Source organism: Meles meles, chromosome 1 (assembly GCF_922984935.1).
Source record: "Meles meles chromosome 1, mMelMel3.1 paternal haplotype, whole genome shotgun sequence".
NCBI classification, from domain to species: Eukaryota; Metazoa; Chordata; class Mammalia; order Carnivora; family Mustelidae; genus Meles; species Meles meles.
In genome coordinates, this window is record NC_060066.1 from 39,979,479 (window position 1) to 40,003,675 (window position 24,197).

General features: G+C 40.7%; 1 protein-coding gene across 2 annotated transcripts in view; it reads right to left on the reverse strand.

The window, feature by feature from the left end:
* The window catches only part of CPQ (carboxypeptidase Q), a 502,411-nt gene that overhangs the window by 18,898 nt on the left and 459,316 nt on the right, over positions 1-24,197 (reverse strand). The window contains exon 9 of one of the 2 annotated variants that reach the window (XM_046027451.1): positions 16,362-16,423. The exons of the other annotated variant lie outside the window; for it this stretch is intronic. Coding sequence (XP_045883407.1) covers positions 16,362-16,423 — 62 coding nt within the window. The remainder of the gene's footprint in view (positions 1-16,361; positions 16,424-24,197) is intronic. 2 annotated transcript variants of the gene reach the window in all.

Genomic DNA, 24,197 nt, shown 5'->3' on the forward strand with positions numbered 1-24,197 from the left:
TTTGTTTGTTTTTAAAGCAAAGGACAAATCTAATACCAGTTTCTCTCTTATGGGCTGAAGCAGATATTCTTATTAGCGTCTTTTTAATTGACAAACTAGCTTCTTAAAGTAGGAAATATATCATGTAGTGTTCCTTCTCCTACATCTCAGCATCTGAAAGTTGCTTTACTCATCAATAAAACAGAGTGGCTAATAGCACAAATTATAGAGCCAATCTCACTGAGTTTAAATTCTGACTCGGCATGTATTGGCTTATAGTATGAGAAAGGATATTTTACCTGTGTCTTGATTTTCCCATCTATAATATAGGAATAATAATGATGACAACTATCTTTTAGGTTTGCGTAAGCTTCAATGAGCTAGTGAAGCAGAGTGCTGCTTGAGTATGATAGTGCTCAGTAGGGTAGCTGTTAGTAATATTCCTATGACTCATCACCCAAAGGCCAGTTAGCCTATTCCTGTATGACGGATCCTTCATTTTTTTGAAATTTCATGCAGATAATCAGAGTGAGGTAGTCAACAAAATCACATAATATTGTTTCATTGTTATAAGAAAGAATCATGCACCCCATTCTTCCCAGCCAATTTTGAGGTAGTAATGTGAAGCTCCTTGGCTGAGAACAGAAGACATGGACAAAAGCTACATTTTAGGATACAAGGGCATTCTAAGTGCATCCTGCTCTTCATCTTTCCATTCAGATCAGCAATGAAAAGGCATTTGTGTACTGCATTTCTGACAATTGGATTTCACTGGAACTGCACTAGTGGCAATAGAGCAGTAAAAGAACATGGCAGTGAACCAGCTTGTAAAGTGAAGACTCTTTTTATAGAGCAAATGATTGCCTACTAATTTATCTATGCCATAAATCTGGAGTTTCGTATGTAGGGTCTATAAACGGGCTGCACCTGGGCCAGTGTCACTTTCAAAGATCGGACATGGTCTCCTTAGACAGCTGCTTTAAGAGTTGCTCCTTTAGGGAGATTCTCCCTGGAGCTTTGATGGAGTTCTTAGGGAAGACGAGGTCCCAGTATTTACACTTGCTAGGCAAAGATGTGAAAATCACTTGTGTGTGTGCTTAACCAGCCTGGATATCAGTCATGCGTCCAAGAATCAAATACAAATTAAAGTTTTAACATAAACAAATATCTCTGGTATTTGCTCTGCAAACCAACCCATGTGCTACCACCACCACTGTTCTTCTATCTGGGGAACAGTCCTTCCTTATGTGCCTGAAGGCCCTTCTCTCTCGGTCCAGGATTAAAATGGCCAGCTGTCAGGTGACCTCAGCAGAGATGTTGGCATCATCTGAAGTTCACATCTTGTAAATGTTTAATGATAGTCTTTCAGAGGATAAAGGGATAAAGAAGCAATTAAAACTCACACTCCTGACTGGATACTGTGATTTAAATTCAATTCTGGTGCATTATTTTAGTTTGATGTAGTACCCTGGCACAGGGGTCTGTATGCTCTCACTGATCTAAGTAATCCCCCACTGATGTACACAAGAGATCTAATATCAAAGAATAACCACACATCAGTCATCACTTCCAAATCATCTAACAGCATCCACCTTATGAATACTACTTTGAATTTAAATAATCTTTCTTTTAGAAAAGATCAGTCCTTTTGTGTTCTTATCTACCTTAACATCATTTCTGTGAGGAAAGAAGGGGTTGGATTTGTACTCCCCTGTTTTTAGAAATATGAGAGACAGAGAACCAGAGAGAGTAAATCATTTGCTTGAGATCATATAGTGACACAGAACCTAAGAGAAGCCTTGGATGTTGGAGCATCAACCTGCAACCTTTCTGTTAGATCAGCAGAAAAGTAGTTTTATAAGGGGCTAGAGACTACATATAGATTTGGCAGGTCATACGGTCTCTGTTGCAACGTAACTAGTCAAGTTTGCTGTCACAGCATGAAAGCAATCATTGACAGGGTGTAAATGTAAATGAATGAGCATGACTGGTTATGATGACTCTATGTGTGTGTGTGTGTGTTTTACAAAAATAGGTAGTGGGCCACATTTGGCCCACAGGCCACAGTTTACCAACTTATACTAAATAATGACCCATGTTAAATGCTGTCTTAAGCTTTAGGGGCCACTGTGTAGGACAGTAGAATTCGACATTTGAGCATGTTTCCTACATTATCATGATCTTCACAAGAACCATGCTCTGTAGGCTGTAAATGACTTTCCCTTTTATGTATGAGGAAACTGGGAGGCTAACTCACTTACCCAAGGCCATGTGGTTGTAAATGGAACACAAAGATTATAGCGTGAGTCTCCTGACTTCTAATAGTTCTCCTCTGCTAGATGTCCCATGGGAAATTCTTGCCAACACTTGCATTTTCGGATAAGACTGTTCTAGGATCTGGGGAATTGAATGACTTATCTGGGGCCGGTGGTCTCTTAGTAGCTATGCCAGGAGTAGACACACCACCTGTTGGCCTTCAGACTAGTCATCAGTTATGAACATTTACATTATTTTGAACATTATCGTGAACATTTTCTTTACGTTATCATGAACATTTTCCTTTATGTTATTGTGAACATTATCCAGGGGGGAAAGGTAGAACTAGATAGAATGATGGTATGTCCATTGTATTTTATTCTTTAAACTCTGTGAAATGCTACTATTCTATAAATAATCTCTTTGATGTACCAAACAATATACAGGTCCTGAATAATAATTTTTGATTCACTTTGTGTTTTTGACTAATTTTTAAATCCCAACTTGGATTATGAAAGTCTTATTGGCACATTGCAGTATTTTTTGTTTAATTTTATTCTTTAACACAGTCTGATGGTTACATCTTCAATCATGGTACTTAATTATCTACTCCAATCTAGGAAATACATGAAAGAGAAGGAAAATAACCTGATAAAGAGGACTCCCTGGTTTTAACTAGCACTTTAAAATGGGTGGGTAGGGGTCACCATGATTTCTAGGGTCTCTGCTAGCTATATCAACACATAGTAGATGAAAAGGTGACCAACCATTCTGGGTTGCCTGGGACTACAGGCTTCCTGGAATGTAGAACCTCCAGTGCTAAAACCAGAAATGTCCCAGGCAAACCAGGATACACTGATCACCCTGACTGCTGAATAGTATGTTTGAATGAACTGACCACTGATGAGAATTCTGCATACCTGGAGGTAATGAGCTTCATCTAGCAAGGAAGCACTTGCTTCCTGGTAGGAAGCCTCATGATTTTACCTAGCCTGGTAGGGCCTCATGATTTTGTAGAGACCCAAACCTAACTATATTAAGATAGAGCAGCATGTATATGAAAAAACAGCCTATTGACAAATATAAATCAGTCTGGATTATTATTGCTATTCACTAGTGAAAATCACATAACCTATCACTTAACCGAAGAAACATGTAAGCAAGGAGGGCATTTAGCTCCAACTGTAACAGAAGGCATCTATTCAACACCGAAAACTATCCACAAGCTACTGGTGATCATCAATTCCTAGACTCAACAAAGCATCCAGTTGCCAGCACGGGATCCACAGCAAGCCTGGGAGGTAGTGCCAAGTTTCCAGACTCTGGATCTGGACCAGAAGCCAAATGACACCTTCCCAAGATTTCTTAGGCCTCCTGCCAGTTCTACCTTCCTCTGACAACTCTAGTTTTGCAAATTTGGGCTGGCTGAGAAGACCCGCTCTGGATTTCCTAGCTTTGGGGGAAGGAGTTTCTGGTGGTCCCATTAGAATCCAAGTCCCTCAAAAGTTTCTTTGTTACTGATAGCAGGAACATTCCTGCCATGGGGGTTTACGTCCATCACAGGTGCGAGCCAGTCTCCCTGCCCTGCAGAATGTTAAAAAGTAAATACTAGCAGGATTCAGAATCCAGCAATGAACCAGTTGATAACATACCAGCCAGGGTTAAAAACCACATATGACTAAAAACTTTGGAAAAAGCAACATGAAGGGTTTTCAGACTTTTCCTACAGGAACACTCACGACTGAAAGCCTTATTCTAATTTTCAGTTACATCTGGTGACTGTTTATTTAAGACCTTGGTTAGAAAGTTCAGGTTAAATATGCCTCAGTGAATTCTGCTGCCATTACAGGCCAGCCAAGCTCAGTAATGTCTTGGCAACTCTTATTTTTGAGTCTGAATTAGCATATTCAGGGGACAGTTTCCCTGGCAGATTGTCCAAAGGAATTCAAACACCTAACTCCCTTAGTGAGAGGTCTACCCCTCTCCAACCTCCCCCAGGCCACCAATAATCTGCAAGTCTTGAGGCATGGATGTCTCTGAATCTTTTTCTCCCTAATTCTTACTCTGGCCTTCACTTTTTCTATTTCCTTGGTTGAAACCATTAGTCAAGTACATATCATTGCTTTTCCTGTCTCTCTTCTTTCCTTCTGCTTCTTCCTTGACCCTTTCTCCCTTTCCAATTTGTCTCCTGTCAACCTCACCTACTTTTCTTTGTTATTTTATTCTCCTCTTAACTGTCCTTGTCTTTATTACCTCATTTCTCTTCCTCTTTTGCAACTTGTTCCCTGCTTTCCACTTAGAATTTCTCTAAGCATTTTAAAAACCAATTATCACCATGTTGTTTCATTTTTAATAAACTTGAGTTTTAAAGTGGAAACTCCATTTCCTTAGTGTGTTATGGCAGAGAGGTAAAGACATAAATTAATTAGAGCTGGCTGGCATGAGGAACAGAAAGCCAGTCTATAGCTCTGTGCCAGAATGAATACGAAGCAGGTGGTGAGGTGTATGAACACATACCTATAGTCAGCATAGCACACACTGTCCTCACCACATATATACAGCCTATCTGTGCCCAGAGAAAAATCAATTTGTCTTCACTGAATGCTAAATGAAGGCTGCTGAAGCAGGTACTGGTCAACCATTTAAAAAAAAAATTTTTTTTATTAAGGTATGATTGACATATAACATTACATTGGTTTCAGGTTTACAACATAATGATTTGATATTTATACACATTGCAAAATGATCACTGAAATAAGTCTGTTTACCATCTGTCACCATACAAAGTTAACTTTTAGGATTTGCTCTCTTGGCAACTTTCAAGTATGCTCTACAGTATTATTGATTATAGTTATAATGCTTTATTTTACATCCCCATGACTTATTTATTTTATACCTGGAAGTTTGTACCTCTTGATCCCCTTCACCCACTTTACTCACTTCCCAAAACTCCTTCCCTCTGGCAACCACCATTCTGTTCTCTGTATCTATGAGTCTGGTTTTCTTGCCTTGTTTTGGTTGTTTGTTTTGTTTTTTAAATTCTACATATAAGTGAAATCACAAGGTATTTGTCTTTCTCTGACTTATTTTGCTTAGCATAATTCCTTCAAGGTTCATCCATGTTGTCACAAATGGTAAGATTCTACTTTTTCATGGCTGAGTAGTATTCATTATCTCTCTCTCTACTATATATATACATATATATATTTATATATTTATATCTATCTACCTATCTATATTTCCATATGTATCTCACATCTTTATCTATTCATCTGTCAATGGACAGGTTGTTTTCATATCTTGGCTGTTGCAAATACTGCTGCAATGAACATAGGGGTATGCTTATTTTTTCAAATTATTGTTTTCATCTTCGTTGGATAAATATCTAGAAGTGGAATTGTTAAATTACATGGTGGTTCTACTTTTAAATTTTTGAGGAGACTCCATGCTGTTTTCTGTAATGACTGCACCAACATACATTCCCAACAACAGTGTATGAGCATCCTCCCTTTTTTCCATATCTTCACCAACACTTATTGTTTCTTGTCTTTCTGATAATAGCCATTCTGACAGGTGGTGGGGTGATATCTCATGGTTTTGATTTGCATTTCCCTGATGATTGGTGATGTAGAGAATATTTTCATATGCCTACTGGCCACCTATCTGTACATTGTCTTTGTTTTGTTTTGGGGCTTTTAAAAAAAAAAAAAAAAGTTTTATTCATTTGAGAGAGAGAGAGTGCAAGCACAAGTAGGGGGGAGAGGCAGAAGGAGAGGGAGCAGTAGGCTCCCCGCTGAGCAGGGAGTCTGATGTGGGACTCAATCCCAGGACCCTTAGATCATGACCTGAGTCGAAGTCAGACACTTAACTGACTGAGGCATCCAGGCACTGTACCTCTTCTTGGAAAACAGTCTATTCAGATCCTCTTCCCACTTTTTAAGTCAGATTGTTTGGGGCTTTTTGATACTGAGTTTTAAGACTTCCTCATATAAAATTATATAAACCCATATTAACCCCTTAATGGATGTATGATTTGCAAATATTTTCTCCCATTTGAGGGTGTCTTTTCATAAAAATATTTTATTTATTTATTTGACAGACAGATCACAAGCAGGCAGAGAGAGAGGGGGAAGCAGGCTCCCTGCTGAGCAGAGAGCCTGATGCGGGACTCGATTCTAGGACCCTGGAATCATGACCTGAGCCGAAGGCAGAGGCTTTAACCCACTGAGCCACCCAGGCGCCCCGAGGGTGTCTTTTCATTTTGTTAATGGTTTCCTTTGCTATACAGAAGGTTTTTTTCTTTTTTTTAAGATTTTATTTATTTATTTATTTATTTATTTATTTATTTGAGAGAGAGTGAGAGAGAGAGATCATGAGAGGGGGAAGGTCAGAGGGAAAAGCAGACTCCCTACCAAGCAGGGAGCCCAAAGCGGGACTTGATCCCTAGACTCTGGGATCAGGACCTGAGCCCAAGATAGTCGCTTAACCAACTGAGCCACCCAGGCACCCAGAAGCTTTTTAATTTGATGTAGTCCCACCTGTTTATTTTTGCTTTTGTTGCCTTTGTTTTTGGAGTCAGATCCAAAAATGTATCACTAAAACCAGTAGTAAATAGCTCACTGTCTATGTTTTCATCTAGGAGTTTCATGATTCCAGGTTTTACATTCAAGTCTTTAATCTATTTTGAATTAATTTTTGTGATGGTATAAGATAGTGGTCTAATTTCATTCTTTTGCATGGGGATGTGCAGTTTTATCAACACTATTTATTGGAGACCATCTTTTACCTGCTGTATGTTCTTACCTCTTTTGTCATAAATTAATTGACCATACATACATGGATTTATCTTTGGGTTCTCTATTCTGTGCCACTGACCTATGTGTCTGTTTTTATGCCAGATCATACTGTTTTATTACTATAGCTTGGTAATGTAGTTTGAAATCAGGGAGCACATGCTTCCAGATTTATTCTCAAGATCTGATAAAACTGTTTAAAGAGGACAAATTCAAAAATGGTACAGAGCTTTGTGAAGTTTCTAAGAGCTCCAGTTTCAGAAACATTAAGTAGCTAAGTCAGCTGAGGATAGTCCTACAGGGAAACTGATATCTACATATTGACTGAAATACTCTGAAATATTCTCTAGATACCCAAACATTCTGCCAGCATAAAATCTGAGTAACACCTGCCCTCTAGCTAAAACAAAATTGCTTCAGGTTGAGAACTCCTCAAACTCAACACACCCAAAACAGATAATCACATCAAAAAATGGGCAGAAGACATGAACACACAGTTCTCCAAAGAAGACATATAAATGGCTAACAGACACATGAAAAAATGCTCATAATCATTAGCCACTAGGGAGATTCAAATCAAAACTACATTGAGATTTCACCTTATACCAGTCAGAATGGCCAAAATTAACAAGACAGGAAACAACGTGTGTTGGAGATGATGTGGAGAAGGGGGAACCCTCTTACACTGTTCATGGGAATGCAAGTTGGTGCAGCCACTTTGGAGAACAGTGTGGAGATTCCTTAAGAAATTAAAAATAGAGCTACCCTATGACCCTGCAATTGCACTACTGGGTATTCACCCTAAAGATACAGATGTAGTGAAAAGAAGGGCCATCTGTACCCCAATGTTTATAGCAGCAATGGCCACAGTCACCAAACTGTGGAAAGAGCCAAGATGCCCTTCAACAGACAAATGGATAAAGAAGCTATGGGCTTCATATACAATGGAGTATTATGCCTCCATCAGAAAGGATGAATACCCAACTTTTTTATCAATATGGATGGGACTGGGAGGAGATTATGCTGAGTGAAATAAGTCAAGCAGAGAAAGTCAATTAATATATAGTTTCACTTACTTGTGAAGCATAAGGAATAACACGGAGGACACTGGGAAATTGGAGAGGGAGACAAATCATGAGAGACTGTGACACTGAGAAACAAACTGAGGGTTTTGGAGGGGAGAAGGGTGGTAGTTTGGGTGGGCCTGGTGGTGGGTATTATGGAGGGCACGTGTTGCATGGAGCACTGGGTGTGGTACATAAACAATGAATGCTGGAACACTAAAAAGAAATAAAATAAAATAAAATAAAATGGAAGAAAAAAGGTTGATAGACCTTCCCTAGGTTTTTAGGAGGATCAGACTCACACCTGCTAATATAGCTTTTTTACAAAACACAACAGTTGGGCAGTGCAGGTAACAATAATTATCTCAGTAATTAGATTCTGTCATGCACTGTACACCCAGGGCCCTGGGCTTTTGTGGGAAAAGAAGAGGTACTTAGAGTATCTTTAAAGCACTTGGTCTCTTTCAGTGAGCAGGTTGATAATAAGCTCTTCCTGAAACAATGAGAAGGCAAATTGCTTCTCTTTTCATACCTCCTTCCTCCCCTTTCTGGCTCAGCAAATTTCAGTTCTGTTGTAGAATGGAAAAGAAGGGAGAAAGCTGTAAATGAGGAGGGAGGATGGAAACTGTCCAGAAAGAAATCGAATTTCAGTCTTGTGCTCTGTGCATTTCAATATGGAAATGCTACACTTATTAAAGTGCCCATTACACAAACAATGCAGGAAAACATTATGGGGTTTAGGAGGCTGGGAAGGAGGAGAAGAGGCAGGTCAGAGAGAGGAAACAAGATGAGGGCATTGTTTTTAAAGGAGACTGCAAAATGTTCAACCAGGGAAAAGAAAATGTCTGCATACACGTCAATGAAGAGTAAAGGAGTACATCATTTCAATACTGGCAACTGGCAATAAGATCTTTATTACAGCCACACAAAGATCTGCTGGTGTCCAACAAGACGGTGGAGAGTCTAGGTAACGGTGTGACTTCCACACAGTGAGTTTAATGCATCAAGGGGACGTGTGCTAAATACTTGATAAGTTGACTTGATATGAAGAAATATATCAGATTTAGGAGAGTAAACACGGTTACCTAGTCATCAAAACAGGGACACAGAAGGGAGAAGAAAAAAACACAGAATACCTACTGTGTGTCAATTATTTCCATATATGCTGTCTCACTTAATCCCTAAAACATACTGATGCAGTGGGTATTATCGGGCTTTGTTCACAGAGGAGGACAAAGGGCTTAAGAAGAGATGTAAGAAACCCAGGTTCATACAGCTGCTCAACAGCAGAGCCAAAATTTGAGGGCAAATTCCCTATGGCTTCCCTAGGTCATTCTGCTTTATGAGAACACAGTCTCGGTACCTTCCAGAAAGGAAACCAACACTTGTGGATCACCAACCATGTGCTAGCTACTTTGGAACATACTCACATATTCTTCAGTTCCTATAATTTCAGCTCCACCAACATGCAGACTATTTGACAGACAAACAGTGTGCGGCCTCTTCAAAAGACAATTCAAATCTCCACCACCGCAATTACATAAATCTGGTGCCTAGGGTTGGGAATGTTATGAAATACCCAGCATTTGGCTCCCTCCTGAACCGGGAAATCTCACTTGAAAACCAGAAGAAAGGCTTTGGAAAGAAACAGGGTAGGAACCCACAAGAGATTTCTCAACTGTGAATGTACTGCCCTCATGATGGATGCTTCTGCTGCCCCTACTGGAACCAAGCAACACAGACATTAAGTACTCCTGAACAAAGAATGGTCCCAGCTCTTGAGGACAGGGCTGATTTTCAACAACATAGAAAACAATGGCACAAGGACATGTTTTGTAGTATCTTTAGCAGCCTTGGTGAGAAGCCACTAGATAAATTCTTTTCCTGGAACTCTGGGAGTCAGCAGATGACTGTTGCTCGTATTTATTGGGTACTTGCCTACTGTGTACTGGGCACTGTTTTAAGTACTGTTTTACCACTTCAGGTAGAGAGATTAGATGACTTGCCCAAGGCCACCCTCAGCTGGGAATGGACAACAGGGACCTACCCACTATGCTACTTCTACCCCCATGGAATTGGCTGAATTTTCTTGTTATTAAGAAGACATACTGCCTATATTCTCCCATAGGTTATTTGCTTTTATCCTACTATTTCATTCATTCATCTTCCTACCTCCCTCTAAAAACACATTAAAGTCCTGTTTATGTTTCTCCCACTGTAAAACAACAACAGTGGTATTCTTTTACCCCATACTTCTCTCTAGCTAATGTTCTTTCTATCTCCTCCCTTTATAGCCAAACCTCTTGGGAGAGTTCCCTATCTTGCCATCTGTATTTCCTCATTTCCCACTCACTTCTCAATCTACTTCATCCCCAGTATTCCCCTGAAATTGCACTTGCCAACCTCAGCCTTCTGGTTGTTTAATCCAGTGGGTATAAGAGTGGTTTTCTGGGACATTGGACATGGTTAACCATCTGTCCTTCTTGAAAGACTCTTCCCCTGGCTCCTGTCAGGGGGATCCCCTGTCTTCTCCTGAGACCCAGACACAAAGCAAACTATCTAAAGGGCATTCTGCCCCTGCCCTCCAACCTGAAACCCCCTGTTCTCTGCTTCTGTAAATGCATCACCATTCTCTAAGCCTGAAACTTGTCCTTATCCTTGACCTTTTCTTCTCCTTCGCCTCTCATATCACATCACCAGGCTACAAAAATCACCGGTCCACCCACTTTCTGCACCCATCCTGCCACTCTTCTTGCTGAGGCCATCAGCACCCCTTGTCTTCTTGCCTGTTTTGGCTTTGCCCCTGTAATCCGTGCTATCAAAGGCACTGCCAGAGTGACCTTTCCAAACATAAGGAGATCTTCCTACTCTTTTAGTTATGCTCTCCTTTGCTAGGAAAGATCCCTACTCCTTATCAGAACTTACATGAAAAGTGTGTTATGATAATACCTCTAATTATCTTTTCAGCTTCTTCTTTCACCACTCTCTTGCCTCCTGCTTTCCAAACACACCAACCTCTTTCAATTCCTTATTGTGCCATGTTCTTGGTTTCTGGGTGTTCCCACATATGTCCTTTATGGGAACCATCCCACCCTCATGTCTGTCAGCTGACTTTTGGGTAACTCTTACTAGCTCAAATATCACTTCCTCTTTGAAACCTTCCCAGACCCTCGGAGCCTGGACTTGGTGCTCCTTACAGTTCCCTGTACTTTCTAATAAGATGGCAGTAAGAGCACTGTTTGGTAGTTGTCTCTTTGTGTACCTACATCTTCTAACAAACACAGGCTTTGGAAGTAGACACTGGTTCTATCTTGACTATTCGTGGACTTCTAACTCCTACCATAATGTCTAGTGCAAAAAAAATTTTTTTAAGGTATTAAGTATTTTTGAATGACTCTCTTGTAGGGTCTAGGAAGTGAGGAAAAAGTGGAGTAACATAACCAGGTGAAGGGATGACCATAAGGGCAAAATAAGGATGCATGGGAAGGCAACAGTCCTAGGTAGCCTAGCCCCCATTTTCCAGTATTACAGATGAAGAATTTTTCTGGAGTCCAATGAAGACAATGGGAATTGAAAGAGAAGATTCTGCTTTCCAGGCTGTCTTTCAGGAAGACACATTGGATAACTGCCCAGAGTATATGATGGAATAGACAAGGTGCTCATTTGTTTTGATAGAGATCAAGAGAGAATAGAGCAAAAAAACCCCTAGAGGGTTGTTAACCCACCCCCCACTTTTTGTCTTTTTCAAGATATTTGCCAAATTTAAGCTGACCGTTTCTTTGTCTCCTGTGGGAAATGAGTAGTCTATACCGATGGCATGAGGGAGAGCCATATTACTTGTACTTTCCCTACGCCCAGAGGACTGAATGCTTTAACATGTGCTCTTGAATGCAACTCAAGCTCTCAACTGACTGGTGAGTAATGAAACACGGTCTGAAGCAATTTATTGCTTCAAGATGATAGCAGGAGGCAGATAGTGCTGGCTAGAAGTAGAGTGGCTCATTTTGAGCAAGGGATGTCAAAAAAGAGGTTGTGCAGAGCAGCTGGCCCTCTGGAACAGGACCACAGACATCTGGGGGTACACCTGCCATCTAGGGAACTCTCTTCTGCCCTGGGATACCCTTAATAATCCAGAAGCCCTGGAAACTAGGATGGGGGTCACTACCTTATTTGGGAAGGTTATAATAATTCATAGGTGAGAATAGTTACTGAAGGGTGAAGCAGCTGGAAAAGCTTCATAGAGATACTGGCATTTATGCCCAGCTTCAAGATGTAGCTTCCAGGAAGGAATAAAGGAAAGAAGACACTCCAAAGTAAGAATTCTCCCCATACTGTGGGGGAAAGGTGTGGAGGAGGATATGAACAGGGGTATGCCCAGGGAATAATGATTAGACCAGTGTGGCTGGAGAGGCGGTCATAGAATATTGGAAGTTAAGACAGGACAAAAATACCCTGCAGTGTTCCACAGGTAAGATCAATGGGCTCATTTACCCAGCTTCAAAAGGCTGCAAATAGCTATTTTTTTATGTTGGAAAAGAAATCCAATAATTTGTATCACTTGCCACTATGAATCTGATAAAAATCCTCTCCTGGAGACTGTAACAAATGGCCACAGGAGCCCTGCATTCAGTTGTAATATTATAATAGACCCTAGGAGAGTCAGATCATATTGATTTCATTGGGTCACTTGGCTGTCTGTACAGAATTCCCAGAGCCCTGGCTCCTTCACTGGGTTCTCATTTATTGTTTTGTATGGATTTAGAGAGAGCCAGCTCTAAGGAAGGCTAGACTATGGGTGTGCAAAGATGACAGAAGCACAAATACAGTCCTTAAGAAGCTTACATGGAGGGGGGAAGTAAGATTCTCCAAGAATGCAGGTCAACATGCCAAAGAGAAGCATGAAGAGGGCACAAAAGTAAGAGATGGATGTAAGCTACTGGAATTCTCTGCTGCTGGGGATATAGAGAGTGAAAAATGGTAAAACCACTTGGGAAAACACTGGCAATTTCTTACAAAGTTAAACACATCTTTACCTTATGACCCAGAAGTTCCACTCCTAGATATTTTCCCAAGGGAAAAAAATCCACAAAAAGACTTGTATAAGAAAGTACAGAGTAGGGGGGCGCCTGGGTGGCTCAGTGGGTTAAGCCGCTGCCTTCGGCTCAGGTCATGATCTCAGGGTCCTGGGATCGAGTCCCGCATCGGGCTCTCTGCTCAGCAGGGGCCTGCTTCCCTCTCTCTCTCTGCCTGCCTCTCTATCTACTTGTGATCTCTCTCTGTCAAATAAATAAATAAAAAATCTTTTTAAAAAAATTAAAAAAAGAAAGTACACAGTAGGAGTGCCTCAGTGGCTCAGATGGTTAAGTGCCATCAGCTCAGGTCATGATCTCAGCATCCTGGATCAAGCCCTCCATAGAGCTTCTGGCTCAGAGGCAAGCCTGCTTCTCCCTCTAGCTCTGCTCTCTCCCTGCTCATGCTCTCTCTCTCTCTGTCTCCCTGTCTCAAACAAATAAATAAAATCCTTAAACAAAAGTACACAGTAGCTTTATGCATAAATACAAAAAAAAAAACAACAAACCTCCAAAACCAAAAAACAAACCCTGAAAAAAAAGCTAAATGCGTATTTGACAGGGAAATGGACAGACTGTGGTGTATTCACATAATGGAAAATACTCAGCAATCCAAAAAAAAAAAAAAAAAGAACTGATAAGGGCAACAACATGGAGATGAATCTCAAAGACGGGACATAGTGCTAAAGAAATGTGACACAATACCTTGTGTTTTATACCATTTACATAAAGTTCAAGCATGGGCAAAAACTAACCTCTGGTGATAGAAATCAGAATAGTGAATGTCTCTGGAATGTCATCTGGAGATGGGGGTGAGGTTGGGGGTTGACTGGAAAGGAGAATGAGGAAACTGGGGTTATGGAAATGTTATATCTTGATTTGGGTGGTGGTTACCCAGGTGTACATGATTATCAAAACTTATCAAACTGGGTGCAGTCTGATGTATGCCAATTATATCTCAGTAAAACCATGAAAAAAACACAGGAGTTGGGTAAAGGACAGCACGGCTTCATGGAAATGCTGCCTTGAGTAGGCTTCATAGGGAGTGACCGTCAAAGAATGCCTGGGGGAAAGGCCATCCAGGGAGATGGAACAAACATAAAAGGTTAGGAGGTGGGAAAGCACATTGTCAGTCTCAGGAAGGGCTGTGTCGGCATGAAACGTAGGCTGAGTGGTGAAGGTGAGTGGGGTAGTAGGAGCGGAAAGCACTGACGACACATCCCATAAGATTCACCAAGAGAAGGCAAGAAGAATACTAACTTAAAGGGATTAAAAAGCCTAGGGAATATATATTTTTTTTAATTTGTTCATAGCTTGTTTGTAGGCCAAAGGGCAGAATCACTGAGGAAGAAATACTGAAGAGAGGAGATCATTTATAGAGTAAGGTTCTGGTAGACATGGATAGTTCACACTTAGAAAGATGAGGGAAACTGGGACTGCTCTGTCATGAGGGAAGGTGGAGGGTTGAGCAAAATTGTGAAGGGCAGGGAGAGGAAAATCATGAGAGCTCATGATGGTTGTCCTCTAATGTCCCAATATGGTGGGAGGAGAGATCATCATTGAAGATGAGAGAAGAGGGCCTAGGTGGCTCACTCGGTTAAGTGTCTGCCTTCAGCTCATGTCATGATCTCAGGGTCCTCAGATTGAGCTCCAAGTTGGGCTCCCACCTCAGTGAGGAGTCTGCTTCTCCCTCTCCCTCTGCCCCTTCCCCAGCTCATGCTCATTTTCTCTCTCTGTGTGTGTCTCAAATAAATAAAATCTTGAAAGAAAGAAAGAGAAAGAAAGAAAAAGAAAATGACAGACGTAGGGAAGAAGAGCTTGGGAAGCATGAAGAAGGTTCAGAATAGAGCACTATAGAGAATTTGAAAGGGGATTTTCCTGAGATGAATGTAAAAGTTCTGAGAGTTATATAGCATGGATTGGTATTGAAGGTAATTTGTCCAGCTGGAGACTGGCAAGAAGGAAAGCATATAGTGGCTACTGAGAACATACTTGAAATGGGTCATGGCTAAAGGTGGGGATGAGATAGGGCAGGGCCAATGGTGATTACAAAAAGGTCAATGGTCTGGAAGTCAGGAAGCAGAGGAGCAGATTCAGGAGGCATGAGAACCCTGGTAACTATAAGGTCGTGTTCTATCAGTAAAGGTCCTTCAATGGCTCAAGATGTTTGAAGGAGTGCAGTTTTGAATGACAATGCATTCCAAGGTATGCTGATGGATGGGTTCAATGTGATGACATTCAACATTGACAGTTGTATTCACTAGGATGATAGCAGAAGATGTGGAGGGAGGGACTGAGGAAAAGGCTTAAGTCCTTGAGAAAATATGGTGGAGTGTCACCACTGACAAGTTTCTCTCTTCCTAGGTGAACTGGAAGGTGACCTAAGCTTTGGTTACAAAGTACTATTTTAAATACTATGTTAATTGCTGTATTTAACTCTTTTATTCTATGAAATTAAAGATGTTTGAGGGTATGTTTTCAAGTTGATCTTAATCAAGTCTCTATGAGTAACACAGAAGTGGTTTTTATCTTCATTTTACAAATGAGGAACCATACAGCAGTGCCCCTCTCCACAGCCTTCCTTTCAGTTGGGGTAGGATTTGGGTGCACAAAAGTAATTGCTGAAATCACCTGACTCTTCAGAAAATGCCCTTCAGACGAAGTGCACTAAATGTCATAGGTTTCAGTATCTGAAAGATACCGTGTCGGTAATAGTATGTAGGATGTGAGTGGGGTAGTAGGAGCAGAAAGCACTGATTGCACATCCCGCAAGATTCACCAAGAAAGAGAAGGCAAGAAGAATAATAACTTAAAGGGATTAAAAAGCCTAAGGAACATTTTTTTGGGTGGGTGGGGGTGTTCATAGCTTGTTTGTAGGCCAAAGGGCAGAATCACTGAGGAAGAAATAATGAAGAGAGGAAATCAGAAGCTGATCAGAAAAGAAGCTGCATGCACATTTTGGTACTTAAAAAATAAAATTTATGAGAAGAAAGGAGGTTCTTTGTTGTTGCTCTTATTCATCTTTCCAATTCTTTCATTGATTTTTTTTTAATTGTAATAATTTTTTCAAGCTTTTAAAAATCAAAATTCTTTAGGGACTCCCAGACTCCTACATCAAAAAGTATATTCAAAAGGTCCTTGTGAGCTTTTCTGTGTATGAGTCAGAAGGAAATGGCAGCAGAACTGTTTCTACCACTTACTGATTGTGTGTGTCTTGACAAAATACTGCCTGTCTGGGCCTCAATTTCCTCATGACAAAATTCTGCAAGTGAAGAGGTATACAATGTGGAATATAAATAATTAATGTACTAAAAAAACAGTGAATCACTAGTGAGTCTTTAAATAGAAATTAAATTAGCAATGACAACAACAACAAGCCAACTTCGACCTGAACTAGCACTCTGGCAAGGCATTCCTAGTCAGGGGTCTTCTAGAAATGAGCGTTGACTAATGTGATGAGAACTGCCATACCCTCCCACCACATCTACTTCTTCATCAGCATCAGCATCCACACACTGCGCCCTCCTGACTATGACCACTGAAGAACTAGTCAAGCTTATCCCAAAGCCTGTTTTTTGTGCACTAGATCCTCTTCCCTTTTGCCTATTTAGAGACTCACTTTAGTCATGCTTTTTTCTTCCACATCATCTATTTCCTCCCTCTCTACTGGATTGTTCTCACAAGCAAATTAACATGTTATTTCTCTATCCCATAAATCTTATTCTCTGCTCCATTTCCACAAGCTCAGAGAGCCCATGTGAGGATCCCTGCCCTTGCTCATGCCTTTAAAGGCCACATTCTAGTCCTTCTGCAGCCACACATCTCCCTGTGGGGTGAGGAATCTGTTGTAATAAGAAGTGCTTACCCAGAGCTGATGGTCTCTGCATTGCAGACCATACTCTGTCCACATGGCCCTTAGACCCTTACACAGTCCGTTGCACTGGGTCTATCATCCCTAGGGTAGACCATGCTGCTCACTTACACACTCCTAACCTCAACTTATATTCAAGGAATGGCCATTTGTGGGTGTGTGGCCAGAGTTTAGACATGAAGGCTGAGGTGTCCCCACACCAGCACACAAAGCCCCTCATAGTATGGGACTGAGCTGGGGTTTGGAAGGGAAGGGTGGTCCACAGGTCCTCTCCCTGTGCCACCAAGTTCTGGCATAAACTCCAAAGCCCAAGAATTCTATATCTGAACTTGATTTTCCAGGTTCTTAGGAAAGCATATTTATAATATATTTGGAAGAAACATATTTTTAGCTTAATATATAAATTTTAGATATAAAAATTATTGAATGTAGGCCTTCATTTGTTTTTTCCTGGATGTCATAAATATTAGGGTTACACCACTACCCTAATAACCTAAAAAGGATTACTTTATTTTTATTATTATTTTTTTATTTTTTGTATTTAATTTTTTAAATTTCTTTTCAGCGTAACAGAATTCATTGTTTTTGCACCACACTCAGTGCTCCATGCAATACATGCCCTCCTTAATATCCACCACCTGGCTCCCCCAACCTCCCACCCCCCGCCCCTTCAAAACCCTCAGGTTGTTTTTCAGGGTCCATAGTCTCATGGTTCACCTCCCCTTCCAATTTCCCTCAACTCCCTTCTCCTCTCCCTAGGTCCTCCATGTTATTTGTTATGCTCCACAAATAAGTGAAACCATATGATAATTGACTCTCTCTGCTTGACTTATTTCACTCAGCATAATCTCTTCCAGTGCCGTCCATGTTGCTACAAAACTTGGGTATTCATCCTTTCTGATGGAGGCATAATACTCCATAGTATATACGGACCACATCTTCCTTATCCATTCGTCCATTGAAGGGCATCTTGGTTCTTTCCACAGTTTGGCGACTGTGGCCATTGCTGCTATAAACATTGGGGTACAGATGGCTCTTCTTTTCACTACATCTGTATCTTTGGGGTAAATATGCAGCAGTGCAATTGCAAGGTCATAGGGAAGCTCTATTTTTAATTTCTTTTTTTTTTTAAACTTTTTTAAAAGATTTTATTTATTTATTTGACACAGAGAGAGAGAGAGAGAGAGAGAGAGAGATCACAAATAGGCAGAGAGGCAGGGAGAAGCAGGCTCCCTGCTGAGCAGAGAGCCTGATGCGGGGCTCGATCCCAGGACCCTGAGATCATGACCTGAGCTGAAGGCAGTGCCTTATCCCACTGAGCCACCCAGGTGCCCCTATTTTTAATTTCTAAAGTAATCCCCACACTGTTCTCCAAAGTGGCTGCACCAACTTGCATTCCCACCAACAGTGTAAGAGGGTTCCCCTTTCTCCACATCCTCATCCACACACGTTGTTTCCTGTCTTGCTAATTTTGGCCATTCTAACTGGTGTAAGGTGGTATTTCAATGTGGTTTTAATTTGAATCTCCCTGATGGCTAGTGATGATGAACATTTTTTCATGTGTCTGATAGCCATTTGTATGTCTTCATTGGAGAAGTGTCTGTTCATATTTGGAAACAGTCAACAAAACAAAGAGGCAATCCATGGAATGGGAGAAGATATTTGCAAATGACAGTACAGAAAAAAGGTTAGTATCCAGGATCTATAAAGAACTTCTCAAACTCACACACACAAAGCAGATAATCATATCAAAAAATGGGCAGAAGATATGAAAAGGATTACTTTAAATAATACTGTGCCTTGTGGAATTCCACTAAAGAATGGTCTGTAGTCGATAGCTGCAATTTCTCTCCTCCTGTTCTTTTTTTTTTTTTTTCTCCTGTTCTTTCTTAAACACACTTGTATCGCCACCATCTATTGCATCATACATTTGCATTTCACCATCTATTAAAACTGCTCTTGTCAAGGTCAGTAATAACTCATGTTGTTAAATCCACTGATTGGCTCTCAATCCTCATTTTACTTGATGTTCCAGCAGCATGTGGCCCATGGATCAACCCCTTCTCCTCAATGTACTTTCTTCCCTTGTCTTCAAGGGTTCCATTCTCTCTAGTTTACTCCTTTAGTGTCTTCTTTCTTGCCTCTTAGCTGCTTCCTCTTTTTATCTTATCTCCAAACTCTTAATGCTAGAATTGCCAGGGCTCAGTCCTTGAACTTCTCTTTTCTATACTCACTCCCTTATGATCCATCCAGTGCATGGCTATGTTGTTGATGATTCCTGAATCTATTTCTCCAGCCTACACTTCTTCCTTACATTCATACTGTCGACTTGACATTTCCACTTGGATGTCTAATAGGTATTTCATTCCCCAAATGAACTCCTCCTTTCCCAAACCTGTTCTAATCACGCCTTCCAACTCCCAGTTTATGTCAACTCCAACTCCCAGTTGCTTTAACCAAAAAACCTGGAGTCTTTTGGAGTCATCTTTTACTCTTGGCAACCTATCAAGAAATCATATGGGCTCTACATTCAAAACATATCCCAAATATGACCATTGCTCACTATTTCCATTGCTAGTATACCCTGGTCCAAGCTCCTATCACCTCTTGCCTGGACTACTTCAATAGCCTTCTCATAGGTCTCTTTTGGCCTATTTTCAATATAGACACCAGTGTGATACCATTCAAATATGACAGTCGTTCTGCTCAAAACCCTGCAATGGTTTCCCTATTTCACTAACAGTCAAAATCAAAGTCATAGCTAGTATTCAAAGCCCTATATTCTCTAGTCCATGTTATCTGGATCTCCTTTGCTAACGCAGCTCCAGCCACACTGCTTTCCTTGGAGTACCTAGAACATGCCAAGCATGTTCCTGACTTGACATGTTGCTCTAGAAATCTGCTAGAATGTTCCTCTCCCAGTTACATGTTTAACTAATATCCTCACTTCCTTCAAGTCTGTTTAAATCTTGTCTTCTCAGGAATATTTACCCTGATCACCCTGTTTAATACCACAACCTATCTCCATCCACCTCTGGCACTCCTAATTCCCCTTACTCTTCTCAACCTTTCTCTTTTCCATAGCACTTACCACCTTCTAACATTCTGTAGTTTGCTTATTTATTATTTGTCCTTCCCATATCATCATCCAATAGCTTTCCTCCGTGATGGAAATGTTCTATATTCACACCATCTAATACAGTAGCCACCAGCCACATGTGATTACTGAGCACTTCAAATGTGGCTAGTGCAACTACAGAGCTGAATTTTTAATTTTAGTTTATATTTTAATTTAAATAACCACATGTGGCTAGTGGCTGCCATATCAAGAACAGTTCTGGAATCTGAGTGCCATGAGAACAGGGAACTCTGTCTCATTCAACAAGATCTCCTAAACACCTGGCAGAGTGTCTGACACATAGGTACTTGGGAAAATTGTGAATGAATTAATGATCAAATTCAAGATCAACTTTTCCAAGGCCTTGCAGTCTATTATTGGAAGAATTAGGGGCAGAACCCAGGAATTCATCGCTAAGGAAACCCACATCTTTCCCAGCATATTAAGGAAAGATCCAGAAGTCTGGACAGGTGCTTCCTGGCAGGCACATTCTATAAAGAAGCAAAATGCCTAATCCGTGGTTTTCCTGATTTTACAAATGCATATACCCATGCACATAAACTGGGGGAAAAACAGTCTCTCCTGCACTGAATCCAAACCTCTAGTCTCTGTCGATATATAACCAACTTGGTTCATTTGTGGTTATCATCAGAATTCGGGAGAGATGCTCTCCACATTCACGGTCTTGCAGAGGACAGCTAACATAAACCTATAAAGTATTGCACTGTCCCAATGGTGAGGAAGATGAGGGAACATTTTATCATTCAAAGATGAAATGGTTGTGGTCACAGAATATAAGGGTTTATGTAACTGCATCCTGGGTACCAAACAAAATTACCAAATAACTATGGAAATTTATGTGGTTTTGGTAGAATGAAAGTATGATATAGGAAATTAAATAGCCATAGAGTGAATGATAATTTTAAAAGCTATTTTGGAAACAAAATATAAAATCAGTCTTATGATACCAAATCAGGAGTTTCAAACTGTTTTCTTCCAAAATCTTATTTTGAAGATCTCTAAAACCAATGTTTTCGGTTGTACTAAGGTAGTGAAGAAATTACAAGGGCTTTACTAAACTGCAATAAAACTAAAGATTAGCCAATATTTGGCTTGTATTATCTGCTTAGTTCCTTAGGTTCCTAATAAGAGTAGCAGATTTTATGTCTATAATGTCTTTCAAAATACTTCAGGGTAGGGGTGCCTGGGTGGTTCAGTGGGTTAAGTGTCTGCTTCCAGCTCAGGTCATGATCCCAATGTCCTGGGTTCGAGTCCCATATTGGGCTCCCTGTTCAGCAAGGAGTCTGCTTCTCCCTTTTCCTCTGTGTGTTCTCTTTCTCTCTCAAATAAATAAATGAAAATAATAATAAAAATCATAAAATACTTCAGAATAGATTTGTCCTCCAATGGTCACAGCAGCATTATTCACAGTAGCCAAAAGGTGAAACCAATTCTAATGTCCATTGAGGGATAAACAGATAAAGTGTGGTATATACATACAATGGAGTACTATTCAGCCTTAAAAAGAAATGAAATTCTGACACATACTATAAGGTAAGTGAAACTTGAAGACATTTTGCCAAGTGAAATAAGGCAGACGCAAAAAGAAAAATATTGCCTGATTCCACTTACAGGAAGGAGCTGGAGTCATAAATTCACAGACACAGAAAGTGGAATGATGGTTGTGGAGAAATGGGAGTTACTGTTGTTATTGTTTTATGGGGACACAGTTCAGAGTTTTGGTCTGGAAAGATGAAAACGTTCTGGAGATGGATGGTGGTGATGGGTAACAATGTAAATTCCACAGAACAGTACACTTAAAAATGGTTAAAGGGGTAAGTTTTATGTTACTTACATTTTACTACAACAAAAGTACAGGTCAGCATGCGCAGCACGCGCTCATATGGGGCCATTACTTAGGGTAAGCTATAACCAGGGACTGCCTTCTTTCTAATTAAGAAAGCACAACACAGGCGTGGTCTTTCCAGTGAGCTACCACAGACAGGTCTGTGTTTTCTGCATCTCAATCCATAAGCAATGCTTTGCCAATTAACATAACTGCAAGTAACTAATGGGTTTTTTTTTTTAATTGATGAAATTGTAGTTTGCTATGTAGTTTGGTGAATGTTAGAAATGGGCTCTCATTAGTGAAATCAAAAGTATTTGTTATATTTATATGTGGATTGGCAGAAATATTTTAGGGACACTCCCATGCTTGCTTCATAAAGGCATAAGAATCCAGCTAGGCCTGTATCCTTTAGCCTTAGGGACGAAGGTTTTGGCTAAATCCCTAAATAGTCCTTTGCCCAGCCAGCAGCGCTGGAAGATCCTGGATCCCTGATGACACCAGCCACAAGGGTCACCAGATCCTACATGGACTCTTCATGATGGCCTTCAGGGACTATTTTGTGTAAATGGGGGTCAGAACACCTGAAAGTAGAGAGCTAGAACATACTCAAGCTTATAGAACTGGCCATATGAATTCTGTGTGTGTGTGTGTGTGTGTGTGTGTGTTTACTTGCTAATGAACATTTACCGAGTAGATGTTTTATACGTGGCAGTATTTGCCTGAGATTTCTGTTCATTACAATCTAGTAGTGAAGTTATCAGCTAAGTAGCAAACTTAGCTCAACACTCTTCAGAGGCTACCATGACCTACCAAAAAAAAAAAAAAAAACCACCTCAGGGTCACCCATGACCAAATCAGTCCAGGTCAGTTGACAATCACAACCACAGAGGCCAGAGGGAAATTCCAGCATCAAAGGACAGGGAAAACAAGCCAGAATCAGATTCCTGATCCTGGGGATGCACAGTGGATGGTAAACTCTAATATCTACCCTCCTCTCTGATTTTAGGGATAAAAAAACGGGGGCTCAGAAATCACTGAGGGATCATCCCAAGTACACATGCACTCCATAGGCAGAAACTAACAGGAAACCTTTGATACTGTCATTCTTTGAGAATTACCAGTGATTGCGCCATTATCACGTGCCATACCTACTACTAGCTGCTTTATTTAACACAGGGTTGCTAATTTTCACAAAATCCCTGCAAAATGAATAGTGTTATCCTCCGTTTTTGGAGTAGAGACTGAAGTTCAGAGAGGTCATGCCAGTGGATGTGGGTAGTGCCCCATTTATGGCCCCATCACACTCAGTATTCCTCACTAGTCCTCTGCATCCTATGACAATCATTCTCCCAGGACGGGGAGAGGGCTAGAAGTCCTAGAGATAATGGCCCTGGCATCAGCCCTTGACTAATGATGAAAGCTTCCTCCTCCAGGCTGGCTACCTTCGAGGCATGTTCTACTGTCTCCCAGATCCCAGCGTTCACCCACAGGTTCACAAGAGTAACTGGCTCAGTAACACACTGCTTCCTTCAAAGTCTCTGACTCATTTCCTCACTCATTTCCTCATCAGTGCTTCCTGGAATCACCTTTCAAATAAACTACCTGCCTCAAATCCTTGTCTCAGTGAATGTTTTCTGGGGAATAAAATAAGGTGACACAGCCAGCTACCAGGTTTCAGAATTAGACAGTAAACCCAGGACCATCTGTGTTTGAGGAACACGTTGCTCTCCTACTCTACATATTTGAATTGCATCTTCCTTTCTTCAGAAGTAGAGACAAGACAGAAGTAAGAGGAGGGGATGGATGTTACAGAAAACATTCCTGGGTTTTCTAAATGGTTTGTTTGGTTAGTATCTCAAGCCCTCGTGTCCTTAGAGTTTACACTCACCACTGCCTCACAACGATACAGAACAAATTAGCTCAATGACGTTCAGTAATCTGATTAGTCGGTGTGGCAGGCTGAACAACAGCCCTCATAGATGTCCCTATTCTATTCCCCAGATCCTGGGAATGTTAATTTATACAGCAAAGGGAACTCTGCAGATGTGATTGAGTTCAGAATCTCGAGAAGGGGAGATTATACTGGATTACCTGGGATCCAATGTAATCATGAGAGTCCTTCTAAGAAGAGCATAGAAGGAGCCAGGGAAGAAGGCGATGTCATAGGAAAGCAAGGATTAGACTGATACACTTTGTAG